This window comes from Lepidochelys kempii, chromosome 10 (genome assembly GCF_965140265.1).
Source record: "Lepidochelys kempii isolate rLepKem1 chromosome 10, rLepKem1.hap2, whole genome shotgun sequence".
Lineage (NCBI taxonomy): Eukaryota > Metazoa > Chordata > Testudines > Cheloniidae > Lepidochelys > Lepidochelys kempii.
The window spans coordinates 55,548,320-55,568,111 of record NC_133265.1 but is presented as its reverse complement, the minus strand read 5'-3'; the positions used below and the strand labels follow the sequence as shown (position 1 = coordinate 55,568,111).

The 19,792-nt window shown below is 40.9% G+C and overlaps 1 protein-coding gene across 7 annotated transcripts in view; it reads left to right on the top strand.

The window, feature by feature from the left end:
• The window catches only part of ENTREP2 (endosomal transmembrane epsin interactor 2), a 376,956-nt gene that overhangs the window by 338,693 nt on the left and 18,471 nt on the right, over positions 1–19,792 (top strand). For all 7 annotated transcript variants that reach the window (XM_073303686.1, XM_073303684.1, XM_073303682.1 and 4 more), the window contains 2 exons: positions 11,418–11,578; positions 15,698–15,833. In XM_073303686.1, the coding sequence (XP_073159787.1) occupies positions 11,418–11,578; positions 15,698–15,833 (297 nt within the window). The remainder of the gene's footprint in view (positions 1–11,417; positions 11,579–15,697; positions 15,834–19,792) is intronic.

Sequence of the window (19,792 nt, the reverse complement as noted above, 5' to 3'; positions counted from 1 at the left end):
TGGGAGTGGGTCAGGGGTGGGGGTGCAGGTTCCGGGGTGGGGTCAGGAATGAGGGGGTCAGAGTGCAGGAGGGGGCTCTGGACTGGGGTGCAGGGGGTGTGAGGGCTCTGGCTTAGGGTGCAGATTCTGGGGTGGGGCTGGGGCTGAGGGGTTTCGGTGAAGGAGGGTGCTCTGTGGCTGAGGGGTTCGGATGGCAGGAGGGGGATCAGAGCTGGGGTGGGGGTTGGGGCACAGTGGGAGATGAGGCCTCTGGCTGGGGGTTTGGGCTCTTGGCTGGCGATGGGGGGCTTGGGTTGCAGGAGGGTGCTTCTGGCTGGGACCAAGGGGTTTGGAGGGTGGAAGGGAGATCAGGGCTGGGTTCGGGGTGCGGGAGGAGGTTCAGGCTCCAGGTGACGCTTACCTCAGGCAGCTCGCAGAAGCAGAGACATGTCTCTCCACACATGTCTCCCTCTCCCACATGGAGGCTTGTCCAGGCAGCTCTGCGTACCGCCCCATCTGCAGTCGCCGCCTCTGCAGCTCCTGTTGTCTGTAGTTCCCAGCCAATGGGAGCTGCAGAGCCAGCGCTTGGGGAGGGGGCAGCATGCAGAGCCCCCTGGCTGCCCCTACACGTAGAAGCTGAAGGTGGGACATGCCGCTGCTTCCAGGAGCCATGGCAGGCAGGGAGCCTGCCTTAACCCTGCTGCGCTACCAACCAGACTTTTAATGGCCCAGTCAGCAGTGCTGACTGGAGCCACCAGGGTCCCTTTGCAAGCAGGCGTTCTGGTCAAAAACCGGACACCTGCAACCCTAACCCTTTGCCTTGTCTGTTTAGATTGCAAGTTTTTTGGGCCAGGGACTATGACCGAATTTTTCAAGATCATATTTAGTCACTTAAGTGTGGGTTTTCAAGAGTGCAAAAATGAATTGGGAGCTTTTGAAAATACCACCTTTGGGTATTTAAACATGGATTTAAGAGTGTAACATTAGAGTCCCATTCTTGAAAATTTTGGTCTGTCTCTTACTGTGTGTTTTGTGTATAGCGCAATGGACCCTGATCCCACTTGTGACCTCCGTGCTACAATAATATAAATAGTAATAATCTTTATGTACCTTCTGACTTCAGAAAATGCTGAGCACTCAGCAGTACCTATTGACCAGTGGGAGTGGTGCCTGAATATGGATTTAGGGTCCAGGATTTAGGATTTGATGGTCCTATTTTAGGAAATTTGGGGCCAGATGTCAGATTACACATCTGGCAATTCACATTCATTGACTATTTTGCACACACATAGTTACTTAGTTTATAAACTCCTTATAGTATGGGCCGTCCTTGAGGGTTTGGAAAGTGCCTAACACATAGTGAGCACTCCCATAAATTAACAAGAAATAATAATAATTTCACGTGCTAGTTAATAATGCACATTTTTGTGCCACAGTATTGTTCAGCCCTAATTTTCAAAGTGAGGGCCTATAATTTTGGTAGATTCAGCTTTACTTCTGATGTGGATGATCACTTTTCTTATTATTGGCTTGTCAGTATTCCACTCAAGAGGAAAGAATTAAGTATGACAGTATGCTGCTTCTGCCCAAAATGCAGAAACATCTGTTGTAGTTATGAGTGCATGGCTCGTGGCCAAAATGAGGACAGAAATTCATTGTGATTAGCTATGGCATCATTAGCAGATGTCACCAGTTGGGGAATTAGATAAACTAACATTGTAAGTGCTCTCTTTCACCAGCAGGACAGATTTTCTAAAAGTGCAGATGTGTTCAAAGTCTGTTTGCCATGAAGGATGAGAAATCTACACTGCCAATGTCCAAGCATTAGAAACCAGCGAAGACCTTTGCAAATTTACAACCCGTGGCAATAGGCATTATGTTGTCATTTTCCAGTGCAGAGCATGACTCTTTGTGGAATTAATGGATACTTTTTACATTTAATATTCAGTCCTCTAGGACTACAGGGACAATGTTCAGAAAATAACAATAAGGCTGCAAAACTCATTTTCCTTTCAAGTTTATTTCTTATTGTCAATCCTAATCTCCTTATTCTTCCATCAGTTTCTTTCCAAAATTGGTCATTGCAGTGGTAGTGTGGGGGAAGGTGGTACTTACATTTGGCGGACTTTGAGTGGATTCAAAGAAAAACAGTTCGGCTTCAAATTACATTACAACAATGACAATTTTTGGAGTAAAAGCTGACACAGGAGCAGAAGTTTCATATTCATCAATTCAATAAATTACCAGAACAGAGGCTAAAGCTGTGAATGTTTTACTGTTAAAACAAACATTTCTCTGTTCCTCAGGTGTTTTGATTTCTTTTGTTTTATCTTTTACATAGAATCATAGAATATTAGGGTTGGAAGAGACCTCAGGAGGTCATCTAGTCTAATCCCCTGCTCAAAGCAGGACCAGCACCAACTAAATCATCCCAGCCAAGGCTTTGTCAAGCCAGGCCTTAAAAATCTCTAAGGATGGAAATTCCACCATCTCTCTAGGTAACCCATTCCAGTGCTTCACCTCCTAGTGAAATAGTGTTTCCTAATATCCAACCTAAACCTCCCCCACTGCAACTTGAGACCATTACTCCTTGTTCTGTCATATGCCACCACTGAGAACAGCCTAGCTCGATCCTCTTTGGAACCCCCCTTCAGGTAGTTGAAGGCTGCTATCAAATCCCCCCTCACTCTTCTCTTCTGCAGACTAAACAAGCCCAGTTCCCTCAAAGTCATGTGCCCCAACCCCCTAATCATTTTTGTTGCCCTCCACTGAACTCTCTCCAATTTGTCCACACCCCTTCTGTAGTGGGGGGGACCAAAACTGGACACAATACTCCAGGCTTGGCCTCACCAGTGTCGAATAGAGGGGAATAATCACTTCCCTAGATCTGCTGGCAATGCTTCTACTAATGCAGCCCAATATGCCACGAAGGCACACTGCTGACTCATATCCAGCTTCTCGTCCACTGTAATCCCCAGGTCCTTTTCTGCAGAACTGCTGCTTAGCCAGTTGGTCCCCAGCCTGTAGCAGTGCATGGGATTCCTCCTTCCAAAATGCAGGACTCTGCACTTGTCCTTATTGAACCTCATCAGATTTCTTTTGGCCCAATCCTCCAATTTGTCTAGGTCACTCTAGACCTACCCTCCATCGTATCATCTCTCCCCCCAGTTTAGTGTCATCTGAGAACTTGCTGAGGGTGAAATTAATCCCATCATCCAGATCACTGATAAAGATGTTGAACAAAACCGGCCAAAGGACCGACCACTGGGGGACTCCGCTTGATACCGGCTGCCAACTAGATATCGAGCCGTTGATCGTTACCCGTTGAGCCTGACAATCTCGCCAGCTTTCTATCCACCTTGTAGTCCATTCATCCAATCCATACTTTTTTAACTTGCTGGCAAGAATACTGTGGGAGACCATATCAAAAGCTTTGCTAAAGTCAAGATATATCACATCCACATATTCTATGTCTATACCATGTCTACATAGTCTAGAAATGGTAGCCAGGCATGAAAGAAACATGTCTCACATCATCTGTAAACATTTCCATTATCAGACTATACTGTACCCAGCCAGTTTATTAGGATATGCTGTCTCACTCCTCTTCCAAAATTCTGCATTAGTACACCATGCTGTTAGATGGTGTGAGCACAATTATGTGATAGGACACGTCTTTTTTTCTGTGAACTCTGAGATCCATTATGAGGTTGCAAATACTTGACAAATATTCCTGTGCTTTGAGACATTCCATCAAATAGTCATAAAGGTACCTTTCATTCCGCACACACTCCTACTGTTTAGATTCTCTTTAAATGAGAGGGTGTGAGATACCATTGAACTAGCAAAATATACTGATTTTCTTTTACTGTTAGATAGCTGGAAAAGGGAGCTATTTTACCCCAAATAAAGGACCAATGATCTCAGAGAATTTCTTTATCTAGAACCTTTTCCCATTTCTTCCTGTAATTACATTTGCCATCCATTTCAAGTATAATAAGTTCACTATGTAGTTTTGAAATTGATTTTGGATCTGCTAGAGTTCATTGTCATTTCTAGAACCTGCCATTTCTTGGGAGGTTTGACATATATCTTAACTGTATTTAATTAAGTATTGGTATCTTAGTTATAGTAAAAGTTCCTTGTAATGTCTCTGGGTCTATCATTTTTCCCCTTTAATTAGCTACCCTACTCTTTGCAGGCTCACTTTTTCCCATTTTTTAAGAAGTGGAATCAATGTCTCCTGGAGGGAAGTTCAGATTGTATCTATTTTGTTGTTAGAGGGGAAGAGGCTGGGCTGTTTTTCACTTCTGCTTTGCCCCGAAGTTTTCAGGGAAATCACTAAATGGGAGGTTTTGGAAATGAAAATGTTGACCCAAATGTGATAGCAAGTATTTTCTGCTCTGTGTTCTCCAATATTTATTGCTATACCCATCATACCACGCTATCAAGGCCCAGCGTTCTGGTGCCCAATAATACCTCCTTAGGTTTGTATCACTAGCCCTCTTTGAAATACTGACCTATATATTTTTTAAATGAGTGCTCTTGTTACTCCAAATAAAATGTAAAATGGGGAAGATTCTCTTCTAATAATTTTGTAGGGATTTCTATTCCAAGTGTTTAAAAAAAGAAGATAATCTTGGAGAGAAGGCTTATCCAATTTTATGTATCTTTTTCAAATCTTTTCAACAGAGATGCATAATGTGTATTATATATTTTTCCCAGATGAGAGGTAATATTGGCCTCAAGCTGTCTTGGGGAGTTTTCTGTCCAATGAAATCTAATACTTTGGATTAGGCATAAATTGGGTGAGATTTTCAAAAACATCTAATTGAGTTAGAAGCACAATTCCTGTGGACATTGAAACTTCTGTGAGTTTCATGTCTTTCATAATATGAAGCACACGGGTAAAGGGGATAAACAAACATCACCAAGGGATTGCCCACATGCGAAACATCTTGGTTCTCTGGGCTGCCTGCATTTATTACTAAGGTATTGTATTTTCTTCTCTTTTATTGTGTAAAAGTTTTGATCACTATTACAAATAAGAGCAGTGACAGAAGCAGCCATATCATGTTTCTCTCGAGACCAATAAATTCAGAGTATGTGCCATTAACATTGACTTCAGCGATAAGATTGTGTAAGATTTTAACCATGCTTGCTGAAAATGGAGCTGATTGCAGTTTGTCTTTGTCTACAACTGTTCATCTTTATCCATGGCTGATACCTGCTCTCAGCATTGGTTCAAACCTCAAAAGGGTTTCTTAGGAAGCTGCTTCAGGGTTTCTGAAATGGTACTGAATGCAGCTTGCCCTGTCTGCACTTGCCACTAAACTGCTGAGTACTGGTTCAGCTACTGTCTGTCACAATAACCAGGCAATCTGTGCTTTGGACCCCTGTTAGTCCCTCTCGAGTGCACCTCTCAGAGGCCTGGCTTCCTGTACCTCTTTCTGGGTGGAACCATGCAGTCCAAACATTCATAGACGGGATCTCTGGAGTGTAGCCCCCATTGTTACCAGCTGTGTTAACTGCATTTGATGCCAGTGAGCTCTTTTACTCTGGGAGCATGTGATGTTGGCTGATTAAAGTGACTCAAACAAGGCTTCTTGAAAACAAAGTATTATTTATTCATTCACCCAAAAGCCTTATGCACTCAGAGTCATGAAGAGAGGCAGCTAGCAGGAGAATTCTGGAGGGAATTTAGAGAGGAAGTGTGAGAGGCTTTCCTTCCAGGTTCAGCTCTATGTTTGATTCCAGATGGACAGCAATGGAACAGTGGTTCTGACCCCCCCACCCCGCCTGAAGCCAGAAGGGACTTCTTATGTATGAAGTACAAGTTGGTAGCTGTGCTGGAAGAAAAGATTATTGGATTGGAAGAGGAAGTAGAGATGTTATTGAGAATTAGAGAACCTGAGGCATACCTAGACAGCCAGGTTCAGGAAACATTCGTACCTTAGGTTTATGGAAGAATGAAACTGGCCACCAAGGAACTGGAGAGAGAGGAACACAGAGAGAAGAGGCTTTCTGCATGGCTGGAGAGAGACTACAATAGGTAGGCTGTGGCCAACAGAGAGAAGAAGACCAGGAGGAATTCCAAATAATTATTTATTATTTATAATTATTTTAATAATATATTCCAATATTTATTTATATGTTATTTGGAATAATTTTTATTTATAATTACATATAATTAAAAATATATTATAAGTAATAGAAGAAGGGGAATAGTGATGAATTGTACAAAATTGATAAGAGAAGCAAAGGGACACACTTTTGCTGACCATAAAGCAGAGGTGGGCAAACTATGGCCCGCGGGACCCTCCTGCATGGCCCCTGAGCTCCTGGCCCGGGAGGCTAGCCCCCAGCCCCTCCCCAACTGTTCCCCCTTCCCGTTAGCCTCAGCTCAATGCTCTGGGTGGCAGGGCTGTGATCTCTTGCCGGGCAGCGCAGCTGCAGAGCCATGGCCTGACCCAATGCTCTGTGCTGTGTGGTGGCGTGGGTGGCTCCAGCCAGGTGGCGCGGCTGCCTGTCCTGGTGCTCTGGGCGGCATGGCTGTAGTGCTCCAGGCAGTGCGGTAAGAGGGCAGGGAGCAGCGGTTGGATAGAGGGCAGGGGAGGTTGGGGTGGTGGTCAGGAGGTGGAGGTGTGGATAGGGGTCGGGGCAGTCAGAGGGCAGGGAACAGGGGGGTTGAATGGGGGCAGGGGTTCCGGGGAGGAAGTCAGGAAGGAGGGGGGGGTTGGATGCGGCAGCGGGGGGCTGGGGTTCCAAGGGCAGTCAGGGAGAAGGTGGGGTTGGATGGGGCAGTGGTCCTGGGGGGGGCTATCAGGGGATAGGGAACGGGGGGATTCAATGGGGCAGGAGTCCTGGGGGCTGTCAGGGGGTGAGAAGTGGCGGGGGGGGTCAGATAGGGGGCAGGGGCCGGGCCATGCCTGGCTGTTTGGAGAGGCACACCCTCCCCTAACCGGCCGTCCATACAATTTCGGAAACCCTCAGGCCAAAAAGTTTGCCCATCCCTGCCATAAAGAGTTTCCTTAAGGACAACAAGAAGGCGGCTTTTAAAATTGCATAAGAAACAAAGATAATCCTAACAATTGTTTTGGTCCATTACTAGATGGAAATGGTAGAATTATCAATAATAATGCAGACAAGACAGATGTTTTCAGTAAATATTTTTTGTTCCCTATTTGGAAAAAAGCCATCTCATGTAGTCATTTCAGATTATGATAATGATGACATGCTTTCCATTCCATTAGTAACTCATGAGGATGTTAAATAGCAGCTACTACGGTTAGACATAGTAAAATCAGCAGTTCCAGAGAACTTGTATCCAAGAGTTTTAAAAGAGCTAACTTAAGAGCTCGCTAGACCATTAATGTTTGTCTTCAATAAGTCTGGAATGCTGGGAAAGTTCCAGAAGACTGGAAGAAAGCTAAGGTTGTGCCAATGTTTAAAAACGGTAGATGGGATGACCCAGCTAATTTATAGGCCTGTCAGGCTGACATCAATCCAGGGCAAGATAAATGAGCAGCTGATACGGACATGATTAATAAAGAATTAATGACAATCATTAAATAATAAATATAAATAATAATACATTAAATAATAATATGACAATAAAATGGGTTTATGGAAAATAGATTCATAGATCCGGTCAAACTAACTTGATATCTTCTTTTGATGAGATTGATTGCTAAAGGAAATAAGGTTGATGTAATATGCTTAAATTTCTGTAAGGCGTTTGTAATTAAAGAAGGATGTTGATAAATTGTAGCTGTTTCATAGAAGAGCCATGAGAATGATTGAAGAATTGGAAATTATGCCTTATAGTGGTAAACTCGAGGAGCTCAATCTATTTAGTTTAACAAAGAGAAGGTTAAGGGGTGAATTGATCAGTCTATAAGTATCTAAATGAGAAACAAATATTTGATAATGGGATAATAAGATTTGATAAACAAATATTTGATAACGAGCAGAAAAAAGTACAAACAAGATCCAATGGCTGCAGGTTAAAACTAGACAAATTCAGACTGGAAATAAGGAGTAAGTTTTCAAGTCAGGGTAATTAACCATTGGAACAACTTACCAAGGGTTATGGTGGACTTTCAGTCACTGGTAGTTTTAAAATCAAGATTGGATTTTGGTTTAAAGATATTCTCTAGTTGAAAGGGAATTATTTTGGTGGAGTTCTGTGGTCTGTGTTATACAGGAGGTCAGACTAGATGATCACAATGGTCCTTTTGGCCTTGGAATCTATAAATCTATGAATAAGAGCAAACATATAAAACAACAGGGCTAGACGTATATTTCCCCTTACCTACATCTTAATCTTTTCTTGCAAGCTCCTCTCAGCCCAGTTCACCGCATGTCTGTATGAGAGAGACAGATTGTCCTGCTGCAATGTGCTCCCTGTGACACAGTCTCCCTGTACATCTGTCAGAGACTCCACCTAGGCGACTACTGACACCCCACTCAACCCCCCACTTCCTGCCTAGGCTAGCATCTTTAAGATTTTAATATACCTTTTGTTCCTAGGTTCAACCTGGGAAGAGCTTTGCCAGCCTAGTGTGCGTCGGGCCAGAGGTAGTACGTAGCTATGAGTTTGCTCCTACTGTTCTAGTAGCATCAGTAGAACACACTGACTGAAAGAAGTAGATTGACTGCTGGTAGCAGAATCTGGAGCATGGGAGGCTAATTACTTAGTAGATATCCTGGAAAGTATAACTTGACAGCTAATTAGTAAGCATCTAATTGTTAATTTCCCACAAACAAAGGAAACCTGGCTCCCTGACCCTCCACTGTATTACATCATTGAGACTGTGACCTTTAAGTCATCTTATACATAGAGTGTTTCATGGAACAATGATTACTTTAAGCTTCTAAACACAAGGAGCCAGATTAATTGCTGGTGTAATGTAAAATCAGATTTACGTCTGAGATGAGTTCTTCCCAGAAAGGTACAACCCCTGCCAAGCTAAAAATGAAACCCATTTGCTAGGTCTTCTAAACATAAACATTTTTGTTTTCCTGTTATATGGCTGCTTCTTTAATCTGTGTCAGTGGAACTTTTGTAAAAATCATAACAATGCAATGAGACAACAGTACAAATAGATATATTCACTTGTTTCAGTAAAAAAGCAGAAGTGTGCCTTCAGAAAATTTTCTTAGCTCAGTTGTTCCAAAAGGTGAGCTAAAGACCCAATCATCCACCAGTCCTACAAAAATAATATGACAGCAGAGACTCAACAGAAGGTGAAAGAATGCCTCTCTGTGTTGTGATTGGCTATTGGTGTGCTTCTCCCCATGCAGAGCATATAAAACAGGGTCACAAAGGCCAAGTTTCATTTGATCTTCAGAACAGTCATTTAAACCTGCTAACAGGCTCATTAGGCTATTGTTTTTCTATATCACTGAGTGTGCTTTTTGATCCTATTGCTGTGTTAGAGCCTGATCAGCTTCAGGCCCTTGATTTGTACTTCTCAGTCATTGTTACTGTTTAGAGTTTGGTACAGTTGTATTTTTTGTTTTTAGTAGGGCTGTCGATTAATGGCAGTTAATTCATGTGATTAATTAAAAAAATTAATTGCGATTTAAAAAAATTAATTGCGATTAATCACAGTTTTAATCGCACTGTTAAAATAGAATGCTAGTTAAAATTTATTAAATATTTTCGATGTTTTTCTACATTTTCATATATATTGTATTCTGTGTTGTAATTGAAATCAGTGTATATTATTTTTATTACAAATATTTGCACTGTAAAAATGATAAAAGAAATAGTATTTTTCAATTAATCTCATACAAGTACTGTAGTGCAATCTTTTTGTCGTGAAAGTGCAACTTACAAATGTCGATTTTTTTTGTTAAATAACTGCTCTCAAAAACAAAACCACTTAAAACCTCATAGCCTACAGGTCCATTCAGTCCTATTTTTTGTTCAGCCAATTGCGTAGACAAACAAGTTTTGTTTACATTTACAGGAGATAATGCTGCCCTCTTCTTATTTACAATGTCACCAGAAAGTGAGAACAGGTATTTTCATAAACAACGAGGAGTCCTTGTGGCACCTTAGAGACTGACACATTTTTGGGGGCATAAGTTTTCGTGGGCTAAAACCCACTTCATCGGATGCATGGAGTGAAACATACAGTAAACTGTATATATATCACAGCACATGAAAATATGGGAGTCCCCTTACCAAGTGGGGGGGTCAGTGCTAACGAGGCCCTCCCACTTGGTAAGGCAACTCCTATCTGGGAGGAGGGATAGATCAGTGGTTTGAGCATTGGCCTGCTAAACCCAGGGTTGTGAGTTCAATCCTTGAGGAGGCCATTTAGGGATCTGGGGCAAAAATTGGGGATTGGTCCTGCTTTGAGCAGGGGGTTGGACTAGATGATCTCCTGAGGTCCCTTCCAACCCTAATATTCTATGATTCTATGACTTGTATTAGGTGAATTGAAAAATACTATTTCTTTTATTTTTTACAGTGCAAATACTTGTAATAAAAATAAATATAAAGTGAGCACTGTACACTTTGTATTCTGTGTTGTAATTGAAATCAATATATTGGAAAATGTAGAACGCATCCAAAAATATTTCAATAAATGGTATTCTATTATTACCAGTGTGATTAATCATGATTACTATTTTTAATTGCTTGACAGCCCTAGTTTTTAGGTGTGGGAATGTGTGGGCATAGGGGAGCGTCCTTTTTCTTTTCTTTTTATTCACAGGATTACAGTATTTTAAAACTGTATACCATATTAAAACATAACAATTTCTATACCACACCAACTATAAAAATATATTAATATTGAGATCATTTATTTTATAAAAACAAATACAAATTAGGTTGAATTCTCATGTAATGAAACATGGGTTTGTGGGATACTTGTCATTTCTTATTTCTTTTTTAAAAATACATATTTAGCATGTAGCACCTGACTTTTAATATGATGCATTCCAAATTGGCAGTGAGAATGTGCAAATAGTTATTTTAATAGGTATAACCAAGTGTTCATTATTTCTTAACAGGTTATACCATTTAATGCTTTAACAAATTACTTTATAAGATAAACTCCTGTTTTCTGCCACACTATTCAATCTGAAATGTCTGTGTTCTCCATCCTGGTGGTAGAATATTGTATTTCCCCCAAACTTTATGAAGATTTTTGGTGTCCTCTAAGAGTTTAATGAAATCTTGTTTTACTTCTACCAATTTCCTCATCCTCCTTTTGGGCCAGGTTCTACCGCCCTCACTCATACTGCGTAGTACTCTAGTAGTACTCTATTCCCTGAAGCAGACCAATTGATTGCAGTAATGCTACTTGTGAAATAAGGTACAACCCAATGAGAATAAGGATGGCAGAATCTGTCTTCTTATTTTTGTTATTTCCACCATTACCATCTGAAGAAACCTTACCTTTTTTATTTATTTTCAGTTTCTGCCACAGAGGTCACATTCCACCAACCCGGACTGTATGACTCCCCATGGAACTATTCTGCATCAGACCCTGGACTTCGATGAATTCATACCTCCAATACCACCACCACCCTACTACCCACCTGAATATACCTGCGCACCTGTAATGGAAGCACAGAGGTAATTCTTTGTCCCTGAACATTAATATCATTCCTTCATAGCTTTGGGCCACAAATTGACACTACTTCAGGGAAAAATGAATTAAACAATACAGACAGCCCCATAGTGTCAATCCTTTATAGTGGATGTCTTTTCCAAAAATATGAACTGTAGTTTCATGCATGTTTCACAAAGTCTCTTAGAACAACATTTTAAAACTAGTGCTGTCAATTAATCGCAGTTAACTCATGTGATTAACTCAAAAAAATTAGTTGCAATTAAAAAAATTAATTGCACTGTTAAACAACAGAATACCAATTGAAATTTATTAAATATTCACCCAGCAATATCGTCAATCTGTCCAGCTACATACTCAGCCTGGCAGAAGAGTCTGTCCTATCTCAGGGACTCTCTTTCTGCCCCGCCACTCCCACAAACATGATACAGTTCTGCGGTGATCTGGAAGCCTACTTTTGCCGTCTCCGACCCCAAGAATACTTTTAAGATAACACTGAACAGCACACTGATACACAGATACCCTCTCACCAACAGCACAAGAAGAAGAACTCCACATGGACTCCTCTTGAGGGTCAAAATGACAGTCTGGACCTATACATAGGAGGCTTCCGCTGATGTGCACAGGCAGAAATTGTGGAAGAACAACATTGCTTGCTTCATAACCTAAGTCGTGCAGAATGCAATGCCATCCCCAGCCTCAGAAACAACCCTGACATTATAATCAAAGAGGCTGATAAAGGAGGTGCTGTTGTCATCATGAACAGGTCTGACTACCAAAAGGAGGCTGCCAGACAACTCTCCAATACCAAATTCTACAGGCCACTTTCCTCAGATACCACTGAGGAATACACTAAGAAACTGCATCATCTACTCAGGACACTCCCTGTACTAACACAGGAACAAATCAACATACCCTTAGAGCTATTCTATCTACTACCCAAGATCCACAAACCCAGAAATCCTGGACGCCCCATCATCTCGGGCATTGGCACTGTCACTGAAGGACTGTCCGATATGTGGACTCTCTACTCAGACCCTACACCACCAGCACTCCCAGCTATCTCTGTGACACCACTCATTTCCTGAGAAAACTGCAATGCATTCATGATCTTCCAGAAAACACCATCCTAGCCACCATGGATGTAGAGGCTCTCTACACAAACATCCCACACACAAATGGAATACAAGCTGTCAGGAACAGTATCCCTGATGATGCCACAGCACAACTGGTTGCTGAACTCTGTGACTTTGTCCTCACGCACAGTTATTTCAAATTTGGTGACAATATATACCTCCAGACCAGTGGCACCACTGTGGGCACCTGCATGGCCCCACAATATGCCAACATTTTTATGGCTGACCTGGAACAACGCTTCCTCAGCTCTCGTCCACTCACGCCCCTTCTCTACCTACGCTACATTGATAACATCTTCATCATCTGGGACCCATGGGAAGGAAACCCTGGAAGAATTCCACCACAATTTCAGTAGCTTCCACCCCAGCGTCAACCTCAGCCTGGACCAATCTACATGGGAGGTCCACTTCCTAGACAAGTGATGGTCATGTTAACACCACTCTATACCGAAAACCCACCGACCACTATGCCTACTTTCATGTCACCAGCTTCCATCCTGTACACACCACACGATCCATTGTCTACAGCCAAGCGCTGAGGTACAACCACATTTGTTCCAACCCCTCAGACAGAGACCAACACCTACAAGATCTTCACCAAGCATTCTCAAAACTACGATACCCACACGAGGAAATAAGGAAACAGAGCAGCACAGCCAGATGTGTATCCAGAAGCCTCCTGCTGCAAGACAAGCCTCAGAAGGAAACCAACAGAACTCTACTGGCCATCACATACAGTCTTCAGCTAAAACCTCTCCAACGCATCATCACTGATCTACAACCCATCCTAGACAACGATCCCTCACTTTCACAGGACTTGGGAGGCAGGCCAGTCCTCGCCCACAGACAATCCGCCAATCAGAAGCATATTCTCACCAGCAACTACACATCCCACCATAGTAACTCTAACTCAGGAACCAATCCATGCAACAAACCTCGATGCCAACTCTGCCCACATATCTACACCAGCAACACCATCACAAGACCTAACCAGATCAGCCACACCATCACCAGTTCATTCACTTGCACGTCCACCAATGTAATACGCCATCATGTGCCGGCAATGCCCCTCTCCTATGTCCATCGGCCAAACTGGACAGTCCCTACGTAAAAGGATAAATGGACACAAATCAGATATTAGGAATGGCAATATACAAAAACCTGTAGGGAACACTTCAACCTCCCTGGACACAAAAAAGCAGATTTAAAGGTAGCCATCCTGCAGCAAAAAAATTTCAGGACCAGACTTCAAAGAGAAACTGCTGAGCTTCATTTCATTTGCAAATTTGACACCATCAGCTGAGAATTAAACAAAGACTGTGAATGGCTCGCCAGCTACAAAAGCAGTTTCTCCTCCCTTGGTGTTCACACCTCAGCTGCTAGGAGAGGGCCTCATCCTCCCTGATTGAACTAACCTCGTTATCCCTAGCCTGATTCTTGCTTGCATATTTATACCTGCCTCTGGAAATTTCCACTACATGCGTCCGACGAAGTGGGTATTCACCCACAAAAGCTTATGCTCCAATATTTCTGTTAGTCTATGAGGTGCCACAGGACTCTTTGCCACTTTTAAAAGAAATAGTATTTTTCAGTTCACCTCACACAAGTACTGTAGTGCAATCTCTTTATTGTGAAAGTGTAACTTACAAACGTAGATTTTTTTGTTACATAACTGCACTCAAAGCAAAACAGTGTAAAACTTTAGACCCTACAAGTGCACTCAGTCCTACTTCTTGTTCAGCCAATTGCTAAGACAAACAAGTTTATTTACATTTATAGAAGATGCTGTTGCCTGCTTCTTATTTAAAATGTCACCTGAAAGTGAGAACAGGCATTCACATGGCACTTTTGTAGTCAGCGTTGCAAGGTATTTATGTGCCAGAGATGCTAATTGTTCATATGCCCCTTTATGCTTTGGCCACCATTCCAGATGACATGCTTTCCTGCTAATGATGTTTGTGAAAAAAATAATGCGTTAATTAAATCTGTGACTTATCTGCTTGCAGGAGAATTGTATGTCTCCTGTTCTGTTTTACCTGCATTTCATGTTATAGCAATCTCGGATGATGACCCAGCACATGTTTGTTGTAAGAACACTTTCACAGCAGATTTAACAAAACACAAAGAAGGTACCAATGTGAGATTTCTAAAAATAGCTACAGCACTCGACCTAAGGTTTAAGAATCTGTGAGGGATGAGGTGTTTAGCATGCTTTCAGCAGTCTTAAAAGAGCAACACTCCTATGTGGAAACTACAGAACCCAAACCAAAAAAGAAAAATCAACCTTCTGCTCGTGGCATCTGACTCAGATGATGAAAATGAACATGAATCGGTCCACTTTGCTTTGGATCATTATTAACCAGAAACCGTCATCAGCATGGACGCCTGTCTTTGGAATGGTGGTGGAAGCATGAAGGGACATATGAATCTTTAGCGCATCTGGCATGTAAATATCTTGCGATATTGTGATAAATTTTTTAATCGCTTGACAGCCCTGTTTAAAACATTGATTTGTTTATAATAGTGCTAGTGTATAAAAAAAGACCACGATGGAGAAGTGGATGAATTCAGACAAGACAGGGATAACAATATTTGAACATAAAACAAGGATTCAGATTTACTATTAATTTTACCATAATTGTTAGCATTATACACAGAAGTTAAAAGTGAAAGTTAATCTTTGAGGAAATTGCCTTTAAGTTAATGTACATTGCTATAGAGTACTGTATGTGCAAGACATTAATGCCTATAGAATACATTGGTAAAAATGGCCAGTATCCAAAAATGAAATACAATTTTTAAACTATCCTTTGAATTTAGGCTTCATTTCACTTGTCTGATGAATCTCTTCAATGGACTGCTTTGTGATGGGTTCAGTCACAAATTCAGAAACATGCATCTGCTAACTACATCAGTGTGGAAGATGACAGTTTTCCAGGTAAATCCAGTTCAGTGAAATGATAAGTCAACATTTATTTTCTTTAACAGAGGTCTCCATTTGGACTTTCCTCGTTCCTCCTTCAGTGCTTTATATGAAGTCACCATTAACAGCCCAGGAATGCTATATCCAATGGAGCTACCCCCTCCTTATGAAGCAGTGATTGGACAGACCCCTGCTAGTCAGGTAAGGAAAGATCAAAGGAAATAGGGATGAATTTTCTTTGGCCATTCTCTTACTTACTAAAGAATTTAGGAGGTAAAAGTACCTGAAGGACACAGTGATAAACGTGTTTGAATTGTGAGCACTTTTGCATTCTTTAAACTGATAATTTCTGGTCCAGTGTCTTTAAATTAAATGGGTGTTTTCCTTTCCCAGTCATAGCTTGTGACCTTCACCTATAAGTCTGCTTCCTCCTAAATTCTGGGTGCATGCTTGGATAAATGTTTATATAAGACATGGCATTTCAGTTGAGGTCATTCATTTTAAAATATCACAAAAATAACCACAGAACATTGGAACATCACTGAAGAAATCCTAGGAGAGATTTGAGCCATTGAAGCAAGGAACCTTTTTTTTAGGTGTCGATGGAGAATGACATTCTGAAGTGAGACTGGGCTGCTTGGGCCCTTTTGGTAAGAAGAATCCTCAAGTAGGAAGCAGTTTTCATTTATTCAAAGTAGTCTACTGCCTACAACAGGGAGATTGCCTTACTTTTCTTTAATGTACTGTGCATAGGTAGGAGATTAGATTTGCTAACCAAGAAGGTAATTTTGTTTGGTACAAAATGTGATGATTCCATCTGTGTGTGTCTTAGAAATACAGCTCATGTGACATATAATTTTAACATGTCCTGTGGTCTGAGCTTAGATTAATACAAATTTCTATATAAAATTCCATTAAGTACCATATTTGAGTTAGGAGAAATTCCTGCAAAAACTATATATTAACTTAGATCAATTTAAAAAAAGTGCTTTGCAGTTGGAATTGGATCTCAAATTATCTTCTGGAAATGAGCTGGCATAGATTTTCTTATAATGACTTGCCCAAGTCTTGACAGAAAGGCTTACACCCAGTGTCAAAATTTACTCTCTGCCAGTTCTAACATATAGCCTTCCAGGAACAGAAACCAAGCTGGCCCCAAAATACTAGGAACTGACCTGCATCTAGTGATTACATTAAGTGATGAGGAACTACACACAGCTATATAGTGAACTATAAGAAATAGGGACATGTTTCTGTAATAAAGCAATGAGCAGAATCTACATTTGTTTGTAATTTTGCTGTTGCTCATACTTTTTGATGCTGTTACTTGCAGTAATGGCTGATATATTGTATCAATAACAATGTTCTGTAAGCCCCTTAACTCCATTATGAGCTTCAACAAAAGGTCCAGTATATCTCATTTATATTTTTCAGTTGTATTTTCTGCCTTTATTCCATACCATACGACTCAAAATCCATTTAGACAATCAGTTACAGAATTATGGTGCACATGGGGGACACAGTTAATGCCAAATTAAGCAGTGATATGTGAGGGGTGCTTGGTGATCACGCTGATTAACTGCCACCCTATATAACAGTCTCAATTTCTGTTTTTACTTGCTTCTGGGATCTTTGATTTTCTTCAAATTTCAGTAGAAACTCAAGGAAGTCTGAGGAATTTAACATCCAACTGCTGCTTGTCAGGGTTGAGGTGAACATTTGCAGAGTTATGTGCATATAGCTGGTTAACATTGCATCTATCTATACTATGTGTTACTAGAGTGCTGCACATTCACTCAGACTATACAAGAAATAACTTGTGGTTGCTCTGCCCCAGGGAAAGCAACATATTAAGAAACATTAGATTAAAATATAAATACATGACTCACCTCCACAGAGGGAAAATTGCTGACAATTTAAAAAGTGTCCAAAGAAAGCAGCAATGGTGGATGCTCAAGGGATGTGCAGATAGGCTTAAATGAGACACATCAGACATTCCAACCTTCTTAACTCACAAAGCAGCTTCTGCTAAGTCTTTGTTTTTCTCGCTTAGTCTACTTATACCTGGTAGAAGGTAGCAACAGGCCAAATATTGTTTGCCTCTGATCTGTGTAAACTCGAAACTTGTCTCTCTAGCCAACAGAAGTTGGTCCAATCAAAGGTATTACTTACCCCCTTGTCTCTTTGATTTATTCTTCAGTCATAGAAATGAGTCAATGAAAATTGCTTCTGAACAGCAAAATTTGAGAATCCCAGTTAGCTCGTTTCTCAAATGTTATTTACTGAAATTCTGCCCTGTTTTCTTTACAGCATTAATTGTAAAGGAATCTGAAAGCCTTAGGGTTTTTTGCAATGTTTTTATATTTGTCTTATCTCTACCTTTAAAAAAAAGGCAAAAGCAATTAAAATCATATCTGGTTTAAAAAAAATTTCAAATGAGAATTTGTATGCGAGAAGGTTATATAAATGGCTATTTATTTATTTATATTTAAATACAAAAATATGTCTGTCCACCGTTCTGCATGCTCTGACTATTAGTCAGGATCACAATTTACACAGAAACAGCCACCCCAGCAGCACGTGGCACTCACAGACAACAAAAATAATTAACTTAACAAGCTAGTAACATAGAGCAGCAAAATCATCCTCTACCCCATTATGTCAGGCCTCCCCAAAAGAACCCCCTAAGCAGATGCATTGTCCATAAATCTCTGACAGTTGAGTCAGTGTCAATGCACCACCCATTTATCTCTGGGCTTCTGGGTACCAGTGTTGGTTCCGATCTCAAGTGAAAATGGGTGGTGGATTTTTAATTATTATGTGATAATGATTATAAAGCTCTTATTGGGTGTTAATCCACATCACCCCACTGTATGTCTGGCAGGAAAGCTCTAAGAGTAGATTGGCAAGAGGCGTGGAAGGTGAGGAGTGAAGTGCATTGGCAGTGGTAGAGTTTGCAGAACAACTTGTGTTCTTGACACTTTCATTAACATCAAAGGCCCAAACCTACATTCACTGTGGACCAGAAGTCCCAAGGAATTTAAAAACTGAAGAACACAGCCTTAAAATCAGTGACAAATTTAGATCTGCAAGGAATATAGAATGGAGCCTCAAATTCTTACATACATGCTACACACTCTCATATAATATGCATCAGGTTGCAGCATGGTCTGAATTGAATTGACTGGATTTATAAACTCCTCAAAGGCAGACTTTCCAATGGAAATAATGGCAGAGCTTTAGCTACAGAAGTGCTGCTGGGAGCCATTAAGCAATAATAGTTCTTAAGCCTCTTACTGAGCTTCAGGCATATTGTTTTTTGTTTGTTTTTATGGAGCTTAAGGTCTTCAGCATGTTATCAAATTAGACGCGGCTATTTCCTGGATAGGTACAGAAAACGTCAGTGCTAGTAGCAGTGGTTGCTTCTAAATACAATTTGCAGCTGTCATCCATTCTGCAACTTGTTGCTTTTCACGATGCTTTTCCAGGGGTGATATCTGCTAGGGTTTGGCGAAAGACAAGAATAGAAAGACCCAGTCTCTGGATGAATTATTCCAGTGAATGTCTTATAAGCTTTACTAATTAGTAGGCTGTGCAGGGTTGCAGAAAGCATGGTTTAGCTTAGGGCTTAAATTCTCATATAGTATTTCCAAGTAAAATGGAGTCTGAATGTTGAAAAAAATGCTCAATGAGAGAGAGAAAATCTGAGAACTGTAAGTGATTTTTAACTCTCTCTCTCTATAGCTAGGCTTCCTCAAGTGATTAAAAACTTTCCATGCATCTTCCACTTCTTTGGATGCCACTGAGCAGCTGAAGCCTCAGGCAGTCGATATTTTTATGTAGAGATTAAAGATATTGCCATCCTTTCTCTATACAAAGAAGATGCTCATGGTACTCTGGTGGTATTAAGAGAAGGGATGTTGTAAAGTGGAAAAATGCCCTATCTATTCCTCAATATGATTTCCAGTCTGCCAGCAAAGTACCGCCACTAGGAAGGCCAAATATTACATTTAAAGAAAGCTATATGCCAATGTAAAGAGTCTGCACATTACAGCCAGAAGCCCAGAGGTTAAGCTGAGAGGTCTTGTCTTTTCATTTATAACAGGAAACTTTTCTTACCAATTTTCAGTGGAAGAGCCCTACGTTTCCAAGCATACAAT